The following is a 14417-nucleotide window of genomic DNA, read 5'->3' on the forward strand; positions in this document are numbered from 1 at the left end:
GACATTTTTGCCACATATATGTTAAACATTAAGCTAACAATATAACATAAAATTACATATTTGCACAATAAAGTATGGGATAAAAATTTTTTTATGATTATTCTTCATTGCATAGCCCTTATACTCATATTTATATTTTCTAATTTAATTTCAATTTAGATTCATCCTATCTTCAACACACTCTCCCAAGTAGTTTCACCAGTAGTGTTTCTTATATGTTGGTATTTATGGTATTTTTTTATTGTACTTAAAAAGTTATTAAATTGAATGCTTTTTAGTTAAACCGAAATGCATGGTTTTTTTTAAAAACTATCATATTACACCTAGCATGTGTTATTTTTTTTCTTCTAGGTCATATGTGAGGAGGCTGGCTCCAAGACCAATGCAACCCAAGCACCCAGTGTGGAAATTGATCTCAAGTGCAAGGAGCGTGTGCGAGAGTCAGATTCAGAATCACAGAGTGATGGAGAGCCCATTCTACTTCTCATTGAGAATAAAGCATTTCCACAGCAGCGCTTCAGTCCTGTCTCCTCAATGTCCTCCTCATCTGCTGTGGGCCCTGCTCAGTCCCTGAGACCAAGGCCAGCTGAAGGTCCCCCTGCTGTGGCGCTTTCCACTTCTCAACCAGCCACTCAGTCATTAGATCAAGGAAGCACAGATGTTACATGCAGGCCCAGGCCCATCAAAGCAGGGTAATTAGCTTTTAGAGTTGAAAATATTGTCTACCCTTTTCAAGTTAGTAAAAGGCTCTCTTTGCCCTTAACTTTAGAGAATACATTCTCTAACACACCCTCATATTATATCCACATCATGCAATAATGGTAGTCTTCAACCAATGCTTGAAGTTTTACCTTTTAACCAAAATTATAGGGGCACTTGGTGTGATTTAGTTTATATTGTGTGTAATGGGATTGAAGGAGAGTATACTACCTTGATCAAAAAGTTCCCGGAATAACCACCGTGTGGCGCTCCCATCATTCCGATTTGAGTTCTGTTTTTTTTGTTAAATTGGTACATCTGTTGTTGATATTCCCTTTAAATCTTAGTGTCATAACTTGACATTTGCAAAAGTTACGTAGCCAAGAGTACATCTATCTCTGTGTGTGTTGGCGATTTTTTACAATTTCAGAAATGGATTTAAATTTGCAACAACGAACTTGTATTAAATTTTGCGTAAAAAACGGATTTAGTGGCGCACGGACGTTGGAAATGTTGGAAAAGTGTTTCGGCAACGATTTTCTAAAAAAAACGGTCGTTTACCAGTGGCACGAGCGGTTCAGAAGTGGTCGTGAGTCAATCGAAGATGATGAACGCAGTGGCAGACCATCGACATCGAAAGTCGGTGAAAAAATTGATAAAGTAAAAGAAATGTTGGTCAATAACCGCAAATTAACCATCAGAGAAATAGCGGAGGACTTGAACATTGCCTATGGATCCGCCCAAGACATTGTGGTTAATGATTTGGGTTTCCGTCGTGTAGCAGCAAAGTTGGTTCCAAAAGACCTCAATTTCATGCAAAAAAGAGACCGTGTTGACGTCGCAAAAGACATGATTTGCGAGGCTGAATCCGATCCCACATTCATCAAAAGGATCATTATTGGAGACGAGACGTGGGTTTATGAGTACGACACGCAATCCAGACATCAGGCAAGTGAATGGCGTTCACCAAATGAGCCGAGACCAAAAAAACCACGTCGTTTTCAGTCAAAAAAGAAGGCAATGCTGACGGTTTTCATGGATTACAACGGTGTAGTGCATCATGAATTTTTGCCAGAAGGCCAGACAGTAAACAAAGAGTATTATTTGGGCGTTATGAGACGTTTGCGTGAAGCAATTCGCCGAAAGAGACCAGAAATGTGGGCAGAAAACTCGTGGATTTTGCACCATGATAACGCACCGTCGCACAGTGCTATCATTATTCGTAATTTTTTGACGAAAAATGCAACAAATACCATCCAACAGCCACCGAATTCACCTGATTTGGCTCCCTGTGACTTCTTTCTGTACACTCGAGTTAAAAAACCATTACGGGGAACGCGTTTTAGCAGCCGAGAGGAAGTAATGGAAAAATCGCAGGAAGCACTGATGGACATACCGAAAACCGAATATAAAAAATGTTTCGAGGATTGGATCAAGCGCTGGCATAAGTGTGTTGCAGTCGATGGGGATTACTTTGAAGGGGACAATATAGATTTAGATGAATAAACTTGTATTTTTAATTTTCTGAATAAATTCCGGGAAATTTTTGATCAAGGTAGTATGTATATATATTTACGTGGGTCGTGGTAGTTCAGGCGGTAGAGTGTTGGACTACTGACGGAGGGTCCTGGGTTTGATTCCCGGGCAAGTCTCTGGGCACATGCAGCTCCACCCAAGCTATGAGATTTTTCGGGTTCCAGATCTTCCTTCGGAAACCATAACCGCTACAGGGAAAGGAACTGGCCCCCCTACCCTGATGTATGAATTTCACATGCTGTTGGTCTTAGTACTGGGTGAACTCTACCATCACCTACCAAACCGACCTTTGGGTTGATTACTGTGTTTTTATGTTGTTGTGCATGCTATGTATAGCATACGCTATGTGCTGTGTTACTGTGTTACGTATGATGTTTTATCTCTCATGAAAGAATAGAGTCGAGTTTGTGGTATAAACTTTAATCAAGATAAATAAATGTAAATTCTTATTCTTTGCATTATTTGTCATATCTCTCACAAAAAATTATGTAACCTCTTATCAAATAGAAATTTGGTGTTTTTTTGGCTCTTGTAGATGTGATCGCCAAAGAAACTCCATCATTGGTATTAGGTTATTCTCCTTACTAGGGTAAATGCCAAATCTGTTTCTCTCAATAAGAAAAGAGATTTTCATAAAGGTACATATTTGAGTAAACTGTAATAGAAGATGATTTAGAGAATATGTATTTATATCGTATTGCAGAGGCACCAAGTAAAACTTTCAATATACATGAGAAATACTGCACAGTACTGTCAATGATGTCCTTGTCTGTGGTCCTGTCAGAAAAAACCACATGAAGAGAGTAATTTGTTGGCCATATCAATTTTTTCTTTTTACAATTATCAATAAGTTGTATTAATATCCTACTTCTTGTATACAAATAATGCTGTGTAATTCTTAGTCTATTTCTGAAATGTCCATATTCTAATTAATATCCTAGTCTCATTTTCTGATGACTTCATTTGACTTCCAGGCCACACCCTTCCACCACAGAGACAACTTCAACCACATCTGGTTTCTCTGGCCAACAGCAACACCAGCAGGTGCAGCAGCAACATCAAGCACGAAGAGACCCTTCCATTACAACTGTGGGTGGTACTCCTGGTACATATTCTTATCGTTCTCCTGTGAATCCCTCAGGTATCTCAGGTTTTCAGCCAAGTGGGGGTGGGGCTTTTAAGACAATGCCCATCTCTCCCAAGGTGAAAAAGACATGGGTGTACTCTGGTGTAGCTACAACAGGAACTACAACCAGTGTTGCATCAGACCGACAAACATCAGGTCAGTCCATCTCTGGAAATACAACTGCTGGACAGACGTTCTCAAATAGTCCTGCAGTGACAACATCTTTAAATACTGTAGTGGAAAGTGATCAGATTGTAGGACGTAAATCATATGTTAATATCACCACAATTGAAAATCCCTCTACTGCCCCAACTACGACATATGTCAGCAGTGAACAGAGTGCACCCACTGCAGGAATAGTTGTTAGTGCGGCGACAGTAGGTGGCACTGTGAGTCAGCTAGCATATGTCAGTAGTGTGGGTGGTGGTGCGCCTCGACTTGCTTATGTTGGTGGTGAGGGAACTGGAGGACAGTTGGCTCTTGTTGGTGGTGTTGGCGGTACAGTAGGTCGTTTGGCTTATGTTGGTGGCAATGCTCACACACTGACATATGGTAACTCAAACAACAGCTCTAGTGCACCAATGGTTGTTGTGACTGGGGTGGGAGGGAGTATGGTGGGCGATGGTTCTCAGCGTACGGTCCTTGGTACGGGTAGTAGTGTACTTCAGCTTAAGGCTGCTACAGGTAGTGCTCCGCAATATTTGGGCAACAAAGGTTCCACTGGAAGGACAGCCCCAACGACTGTGTATCGACCCGTCACTCTTGCCTTTCTCAACCCAACATCAGAGGAAACGGGTGCAACACTCACTACAACAGTGGAGGTTGGAGATGGGAGAAGTAGAGAGACAAGATTTGTTGTTCCAGCCACATCATCTTCAATGGGATCAACCACTAGTATGGTTGCTACACTGCCAGAATCATCACCGGTAGTTGCCACTTCATCATCTGTTTCTAGGTGTGTGCCACAGACAGTGATAGTAAGCAAGGTGCTTCCTCAGACTGTAGTGGTCACTTCTCATGCTGATGGCTCTGGTCATGGGTAGGTGCTCTAATCTCAACCTAATATCTAATACAATGCTTTTTAATGTTCGCATCTTCTGGCTTAATTTTCCTGCTATTACTCGCAAAACATAATTTTTAATAATTTGAATGTGAACTCATTATTGCATGTGTTGTTTTTTGATTAATAACTTCAATTTGTGAAGCACCAAAATTCTGTTTTTAACTTTGTAGAGCTTCATTAATATATTGCTAGCACTCATACATTCTTCATATGGTGCATCTTATGTGGAATTTCCTGTTATTGTATTTAACTGCATGAATTATTAACTTTTTGCTGAGGTTAAGCATAATTGATGCATCAAAAGTGGTAGCTAATATCAATTTTAACCTAATGATAACATATGTAGAATATTAGATTACCATTTTGTGTATGACATGGTATTTTTATTTGATGTTCTTCATAATAATAAATGCAAATTGGTGTAATAATATTCCCTCAATCAAGAGTTTGAAAGATTTCTTGGATTTTTCTGTGTGAATGTATATACCCTCCCCTATACACTATAACAGGGTTGTTGTTTCAGTCCAAAATTCTTCCTTTTTAAATAATTCCTTTGGATAAAATATTTTTAATGTATGTGATAATTCAAAAACTACATGCTGTAGTAACGATTACTTTGTAGTTATATTTTATTCAGATTGAAAGTAGAAAATATATTTTCTATAAATCAGTGGCACCAATCATATGCTCTATTAGCACAAACTGGCCGAAGAGCTTATGTGCCCTAATAAATACTAGAAGTATACTGGCATAGCAGTGATGATTATTTTTGATAAGATTGATCAATACAGATTAGAATCTGGGGAAAGATAGTTCACACCCGATAGCCGGAAATATGTCAATGAGGTGGGCAAAATGTGTCTTGGCCCAATTGGGTAAGATATTAAAGCAATGGTGAATTGTTAAAAAAAAGGAGGGTAATGAAAAAAAGTATTAGGTAAGGAAATAGGACATGACTTCAATAATGTCAGCATTTAAATGTAATGACACAAATAACCTAGCATAACAAATCCTGCCAACTAAGGGATACTGCCCTCTGAAGTCATGTACAAGTCCTGTTTATTGCATTAGACTCAATAATAGGCAAGTCATTACATCAAATGCTTGTGTAGAAAAGTCAACAACATCAAAAAGAAGACTCAGAATATAATTGTTGGAGTAAGCAAATGAGATGTAGGGACAGTGTTGAGGGCAAGTAGTTATAAAAACATGAAAGAACTAATAAAGAAAGGAATTGAAGATGCATTGGGTTGTGTGGAATTAGTGTGAGTGCAGTGTAGGTGAATGGCTGAACAGATTATTTTCTGCTAAAAATCATAGTACCAAAAAGAAAATTGAGGCAAGCAATTTATGCAAATTACTAGGGAGGGTTTCACAATACTTTATTACAACCTGTAATTTACAGTTTCTTGTTTACATGATGAATTTTGCAATTTTAGGTGAATTGTAAATGGAAGCAAAAGGAGTTTTCTTTCCATTAGAAGGATTAATGGAATAAATTCTTGCATAACATTTAGGCATAAAGTAGAAATTCCCTAGTGATTCATACAGTGGTTTGAATCAAATAATATGTTGTCCTAAAGTCATTAAATTTCTGGAAATTAAGTCAAATTGAATATTGTTTTCTAACAAAAGCAGTCTCATGCACTGGAGGCAACTTGTGTTATGGAATGGAGTGCATTATTTTTTAAACAATATGTTACACTGTTTAAAATAACAGGTAAACATGCCTTTAATAAGTTTAAGGTATAAATTCAATGGGTTGGGACTTCTTTTAAACTTGTTCAACAAATAGAAAACTGGAAAGGGGTCATTAAAAATGAGAAACATTCAGAAATAATCCTTTCATTTGTAGACTTCAAAGGAAATAAGGTGGAAATCATTTGGAAGTATGCAAAATGGTATTTTTTATTTCCAATTTACTAATATCATAATACTTCTGTAATTGCCTTATAAGATGTCTCCAAGGAGTTGATAGAAGGAAATATTTTCCTCTTATCATTCAAGGCAAACGTTAGTCATTACTGAGAAAATCAAAAAAATTCATGCAATATCAGCTAAGCACATTAGCTGATATTGCAGGAATTTTTCATGACAATAAGAGACAAAAGTTACCTTCATTCTTATAATTTATCATTATATCAAGCCCTTTACAATCTGTGTTTTACAAATCATAACCAAAAAGAACTCATTCATTCATTGAATAATTAATTTTAGTTAAATTTAAAGTCATAGAGCCAAAATGAAGTAGAAGCCCACAGTCAATATAGCTTAATTAGATTGAATCATTTCATTGCAAGCTTACGAGTAACTTGCAATTAGAGATGTGTTGTCGAATGTTCATTTTTGGAAATGTTTCTGTCCTTTAATTTGTGAAGGAAGCAATTCATTATATTCCTAATACTAGGATACAGAGTTAATTAACTGCAAAATTGGGGGTAAATATTTAGATTTTTGTTTTAAAGAGTTTACAATGAAGTGTAAATGGAACTTAAGTATTAAATCTAATGCCATCTTTTTATCTTAAAATTTTAAAATGACTTTCGTCTCTTTCTTGTAATGAATTAAGAAAACATGTATGATAACCCTACGTGCCAAATATATTCTGTCAAAATGTTTGAGTCCACTAAGATATTTACGGCTGTGTTCAAATTATGGCATTGGTGATGGACCATTACCATCAAAATAATTATGACAAAAAAGTTTTAATTATGAGTGTAGCTCACAATTTTCATAGCAAGTGTATGATTATTATGTTGAGAAGCACCAGATTATATCATTATTTATAGGCAACACAAAACCAATGTCATCTGAATGTATGGTATGTCTATGGAAAATCTATACCGATCACACTGTTAATTCTCGATAAAAAATTAAATTTAAAAGAAAGAAAATGCTCTGTAAGCACTTGTATCTTTATCACTTTAACAATGCCATGTAATGATGAACAGCATATTTTTAAGTTACTTCATAGAGCCATACTTTTTATTTCCCTGGCAGTTAATCACCATTTATCAGAAATGGTGAAATTACTGATAAAACAATGAATCATAAACATTATCATAGAGTGCCTTATCTGTGAATTTCACTTGACTTGATTACTACATCTCTTAGCTTAATGAGTTTGTGTGTGGCTCTTCAATACTGATGACCAGATTGCAGATTATCAAATTCAGATTGTCTCTTGAATAATATGGTTTTTCATGAACAAAGGCTGTCCAACAGAAATAATGCTTATTATATGCAATATGATTTTTCTCCATGAAGGACAGCTGCTAGTTCTAACCATTCACCAATTCCATGGTTTTCTTTCGAAACCTGTATGTACTCAGTGCTATGGAATGACAGCATAAGAAGCATTTGAGGTTCAATTTTGTCTTTCCATATTAGTTAGTCATAATTGGACCAGTCAGCAAATAAAAATAATATGTTGGATGATGAATAAGTAACTGCCAATGCATTGCTTAGTAATTCGTTCACTTCAGTTTGAGGGAAAATGACCCCAACAAATTCTATCAATCATGTAAAAGTTCAAAGAGTGAAAATTGAGTGAATTATGATATCCAGGAACTGGGATTGCAGTAGAGGTAGACAGCTTCCTTTTGTTTTTTTTTGGCTATATGATTGATCTCTCTGAAATTACAATAAGTTTTGGAAATATCTAGAAAATTCTTCTCCAATAGAAGTTTGTTTTGTTCTAGTTAATTCCATGCATACCCGCGCTTTACACATCTCTGATGTGCCTTAGGGAATGATAAAGATCTATAACCTTTATTTAAGAAACACTGTCCATAATTATGCAAATATATAACCCATGCTTATTGTCTGCATAACAAAGTGGAACAGTTAATATAAAGTACTTTGCTTTTGGCACATTAATCCTAATAACTTGAGCAGTTGTTTTTTTTTGAATTTATTGAATCAAACACACAATATGCCTCAAGGTAAACCTTTAATTTGTAAGTACATTGAAACTTTAACCAAGGGGAAATGCAGTAATTGAAGATTTGAATTTTACTCCAAATTTAAAAAAGTGCCAAAAATGTTCTTAGATTCATCTTAGAAGATACATTTTCACTAAGTGTTAGGAATCATTTCAAGAGCACAAGACATATTATCATAAATTCACTTAATGCTCCCTTGGCATTTTCCTCTGCTAATATATCTCATTTTCTTGGTGTTCCAATGACAATGTTTTGATGAATATCTTAATTTAATCTGAATGACTCCTTATCTAATCACTTTATATTTAATTATCGACTCAGTAGAAAAGCTGTCTTACCATTATACCATTAAAAAATAGAATTATAAGCAGTTCATGCTTTTTTCTACAAAAAATAAGGGTTGACTAGTTTCAAGTTCACAAAAATATTAAGTGCACAAATAAATATTTTTTATAGTTTCTTAAGTCGGAGTTCATGTGAAAACTGACTTTAACCCCAAAAATTTTATTTCTTCTCATTACTGTAGGTTTTCATATCTCTTCATGGTAATATAAACCAACATTTTCATCTTTCTGAGTTTTCAAATGTTGAAAAAAAAATTATTGGCATCTGGTTGCTTATGACTTCTCTACAGGTGTCATCGCAAAAATTCAATAGTGTACAGTTGAATACTGCTATAGATTTGACTTTAGGCATTGAGCATTGTTGCCAGTAATTCTAAGCCTTAAATGTGCAAAAGTGTAATGTTCAGTGGTAGAGTTATCTTTTTTATAAATCTTTGAACATTTTTAGGTGGTATTTATGCATATCTACCATGTATACACTTAGGGATTATGCATGGTTAACAGTGAAAACATTAAAAATACTATATACATGTTAAAATATTGTAAAATTTGTGGATTTTGTCTCCCATATATTTTCAAAAGACTTGTTTTTGATGATCACAGTTTTCTTGATATTGTCAGTTTAGGAAATTAAAACTTCTCAATACAATCAATGGCAGATATGGCGTAAAGAGAATAATTGTAGCAAGAGTATGTGTATCTATTATTGAACATAAAAAAACTTTAAACATCTTTAATTGAAGTTGGAGCCATTATAAAAGAAAGTTAATTGTTTTTAGGTGTTCAGTGAATGGGAAATACCAGTAGCTTAAATGTTTTGATGTCTAGGCATGAAATAACCTTAAATAAATCTGTGTGAATTTTATGAGGTTGTAATGGTTAACATTATAATGTAAATGGTTTGTGGCCTTCCATGCTAATGAGAGAGCTTATTTGATATGATCTCTGCATTTATAGTTGTTGCTTATTTTTTTCTATAGATAAAGTATTGAATTTTTTCCGACTGAAAACAAAAAGAATAAAACAGCATTAGGTGTATTATAGTCATGTATCAGTATCATGGGTTCTAAGATTTAAAATACACCTTAACTGTAAATTTACATTTGTTATGTTTTGGTATATAAGCTTAATATTTTCATCATATTTTGAAAGATCTATCGGATGGCTTTTTTATGTTTCTCAGTATTTTTGTTGTACATACTTTCATCTCAGAAATTCTTTATCTCAGAGCGATCATATTGACCAACAGTAGTATAGTAGACAAATGTGGCAGGCAAACACATGCTTAAGAAACTTAAGATTACAACCGAAAAGTTCACAGCACATTATCAGCCATAATCGAAATGTGTCATTGACAGTAATATGCTCTAGACTTATTAGATCCAATTAAAATAGGTAAACAAAAGAATCATTATTCACTAGCAGTTTTGGGTGAAGTCTCTCCTGTGATGAAATTGGCCTGCCTATTGAATTTGTATATTTGTTCTTTTGTCAAAAACAAACATGCAGTCAAAATTAGTCATTTTTAAGTAATTGCATGCTCAAAGTTGAATTTTTCCCGCTCGAAGTACACATATAAGGTATAACTTTTTCCGTCCCCTGATATGTAGCTGGAAAAAGAGTTCGTATTTTATAAGTAAATGTTTACAGCTTTGTTGCAAAAATAATCAAGGAGTCTTAATTTTTGTTTGATGTTTATTTCCATTATAGGATATAAATCAGTATACTATGGTCGGCAAGATCATGGCTATAAAATTTATCAAATGTAGAACAGATTTAAGTTGTCATTTTTTCCACAAATGATAAGGGATCAGAATAACATAGTCCGACCCCGGTAGGAGTAAAAATATTAAGGTCAAAATTAGTCTGGTGTGTGTTAACCCCCTGCCACTCACCCCGGAGGTTGATTGCAGGGTGCTAAAAAAATACTGTGAGCATATGACACAAAAATGTTTTACATTAACTCATGCTCTCTGCTAGGTAAAAGTATTCAATTTAAAAAATCATAAATTTATGTAATCACTATCAGAATTGTTTTTATTCTATATTCACAACAACCATGCGCTCTGCCCTTAACTTAAAATGTAATGATACATTAATTGAGTCGTAATGATCATAAGCATCCTTCAACTAAGTGTACAACAATATCAGTGACATGTTTATAAATTGTGTGATTTAAATGTTCATAGTACGTTTTAGAAGTTTTCAACATGGCTGCTTGATTATTAGATCTCTCAAGTGCAGTCTTCTTGCTCTCTTACTGAGTACGTTTTATTCATAGTTAGGTTCCTGAGCTAATTCCTCCTCATCTCTCACATCCAGAGAAGCTTGGTTGTTTACTTTCTCTTCTGGAATAGGATGTGCGAGAGTATTGTTGTTGACCTAATAGTAAGTTTCAGAACTCTTAAATAATTAGTGTAATTAGATTGAAATAGCACGCTGTTCACCCTGGCAAGTTTGTTCACAAGACCTCACTTTTTTCAGGACCTCCTCTTCTTTAGAATTCTTTGCCTCTCTGCAGAATATATATGCCTGAAAAGGTTCAGACCATATTGAAGCAATTTTAATGTGCTTATCAAAATGAATAACCAACTGGATCCAATAGCTCTGACATTCTTTAGATTACTCTTAAGAGTGTTGCTGCCTTCCATTACACAGATTGAAACTCATACCTGATGAGTGTTGCAGCTTCAACATTAGATTTATATTTTTTTGTTAAATGGCTGCAAACAGCATCTATTATTTGGCAGAAATAATCAAACCTGAATGTTGAACTTCAGCAAACTTAGACCCCTCTGGGCCACGTACTATTGATTCATGGCTGCTAATTGTTCAGTGATGCAGTGAATAATCATTGTGATTAAATAAGTATAGAGGAAGAGTTATTGGATATTGAATGATAATTACTTTCAAGAAAAGTGAAAGGATAAAGGAAAACAAGTAAGTCATTCATTATAGCATGTTTAAATATGGATGTGAATGATGCTATATTTACAGATCCACCCTTTACTGCTATTCCCCTGAGTTTAAGATGTTGTCTTTGTCAAAGCTGACCTTAGTTAATCTAAAAGTATGTATAAATAGTTCAAGGTAATGCTATCTGAGTTTTGCAGTAAGAAAAACTCCAAAAGGCACCACATAGAGTTCATTCATGAGTAGGCTCAAAATTTGAATGTTTGATTGTGAAAATCATACAATATAGGCAAACATGAGGATTTACTGAACGCACATCCACTATAAGTTACCATGTGTAAAGTTACACATTAATTACAGCATGAAATACTCTAATGGAGATAACCCATGTTTTTCCCTGCATCCCCCTAGTGTTTCTGTCAACATAATGCTTTTTGAAAATGCTACTAACAGTGGAACAGTGATAACCAAAGCATCCATGACAACATGAGAGCTGTGACTCCTGTGGAATCACCTTTCAAAGGTCAAAGAGCAATCCTAAGTGATGGATAATAAAAGCAGTCCTAATGTGTATTGAATTAGATGGAAATAATTGTATTCATAGTATATTTGAATCACAAGTTAATTTCAAACCAAAAATCATTTAAACCAATTTGAGAAAATGATAATTCTAAGCATAACTTTATGATGCTAATGAATCTTTTTTTCCTATTTAGTATGACAGTTTTCCTATAAAATGAATTTTTTTTGCACTGTTTTAGTAGAATTTTTCATACTTATTGATTTCTTGGAAATAAAATTCAGTAAGATGACTTTTACAATGAAAAGAATAAGTAGATGTGTAGCTAATTTTGATAGATTTAGGTAAGATTGCAGCATTGATGTGTGTATAGCATGGATACTACCCCTATTTGCCAGAAAATTGGTGAAAGAAAAGCTAAAATGATAAAAGAATGGAGAAGTTTAATATTAAGAAATGACATGCATGGGTAATCAGAGAACCCAATAATAGCGCTGTTTGTAACTTGAGATCCATAAGGCAAGTCAATTGTTAGCAGACGAGAGCAACTGGAATGACCCCACCTTTCTTCTCCCAACTTATATGCCCATTGGTTACACCTGGAAGACTCTTGTTGTTTGCAGTCATAGCATTTTATTTCCATTCAGAAAGCACTACCTAATCACTTTGTTCTGGGAAATAAATTAAGTTGTGGAGAAATTAAATTGATGGGTGACTTCATATCACCTCCATGGTGCTTTAGTCCCCTCACTGCGTGTAGCAGGCAGGTGAAACATAGGTAGACAAAATGGACCAAAGAGTCCTCTAGGCAGAGATACTAAAGCCAACAAGAATCATCAATTAGTAATTGGAGAAGCCTTTGATAGGCTATTTGAGCACATTTTATAAAAAATAATATTTTTTTCTTAGTGCATCGCTCTATAATTATTGCTTATGTTGCTGTAAACTTTATTTCAGCATGTTTTGTATTCCTACCATGCAAAGTAATGTTAAGCAGCTAAAACTGCGATGTTTTTCAACTTTGTTTTGGTACAAATTCAATGGATTCATTTTTATTTGGACAGTTTCATTTTCAAAACTTGCTTGGGTTTTGATGATGTCTTCTCGTTACATTTGTTCTGCTTGCAGTGGTGTTTACCAGCGTGTAACGCTTCCTCACCTAGACCAAGGGTCCATTATAAGTCAAGCAGCCTCTAGACTCAGTAAGGATTTATTGGTCACAGTTCCAGATGACTCATCCCATGGAAAAATAGTGTCCATTAACAACATAAATAATGCCAAACAGGTATTTATTGCATCTGCTCATCAAATTTTATAGATAGTATTATATATTTATAATCTAAACAAAAAATAAATATACTTATGTATTAATAAAATAAAATGAAAACTCCTATAGCAGTAGTAACCATCATTATAGCTATTGCAGTTTTCATTTTATTATACTAATTTGCAAAGCCATAGAGTTCTATGTCTTATATACTTATGTATGTCCAATTTATATCACCAATTTGTAATTTTTCATGTTAACCAAATCACAGAATGAATCAAAATATGAATTTGTTAACAAATGTTGCTAAAAATTTCATTACAACTACATATAGTACATATGATTTAGATTTACAGGGCTTGAATGTGAACCAATTTGGGTCTCAAAGACTCGTTTGGTCGGTATTTTCTCTTTTTCATCAGCCATTACGTGCGTCTATTTATGATAGGTAAATTATTAAATTTTGTAGTGTACTCTTTCAAACAAAATGTTAGTAGAAATTAAATATTTGTATAAATATGCCGGATGAGGTAAGTTCCTTCATGAATGGAGCATTTTATATGCATCGAGGATATATTTTTGCACTTGTGATCTGTTCGATTCTGCCTTCCCCACCTCTCCTGTGTTTGTCCTCTTTGTGTGTTCCTATCCCTTTTCCTAATATCTATTTCCATGTGAATGAATATGTGTTCGCCATATGGTGGGTGGGTTTTCGTGTTTGAATGTGTATACACATATGTGTGTGTGTATATGTGTGTGTATATATATATATATATATATATTTATTTATATTTATATAAAATAATGGGATGGCACAATAGTAACATTTGAAAGGACACTCACACGGTAAAATGTTTGAGCTTTCGGCCTTCTTCAAGCAAGTTTATTTTAATATATATATACATGTAAAATATTACAGAATACTACTGTTTCTTCTGAGGAAGACGGAGCTAAATTCTGTCAAAATCATTAAGAAGTAATGTTCGAGTGTTCTTTTTATATGTT

At 34.5% G+C, this 14417-nt stretch overlaps 1 protein-coding gene across 1 annotated transcript in view; it reads left to right on the plus strand.

The window, feature by feature from the left end:
- cic (Putative transcription factor capicua) overlaps positions 1–14417 on the plus strand; it is an 80700-nt gene that overhangs the window by 33436 nt on the left and 32847 nt on the right. The window contains exons 14-16 of the mRNA XM_071583473.1: positions 352–692; positions 3210–4400; positions 13274–13430. Coding sequence (XP_071439574.1) covers positions 352–692; positions 3210–4400; positions 13274–13430 — 1689 coding nt within the window. The remainder of the gene's footprint in view (positions 1–351; positions 693–3209; positions 4401–13273; positions 13431–14417) is intronic.

The sequence above is a fragment of the Hetaerina americana genome, unplaced genomic scaffold (assembly GCF_022747635.1).
Source record: "Hetaerina americana unplaced genomic scaffold, ioHetAmer1.1.p SCAF_14, whole genome shotgun sequence".
Lineage (NCBI taxonomy): Eukaryota > Metazoa > Arthropoda > Insecta > Odonata > Calopterygidae > Hetaerina > Hetaerina americana.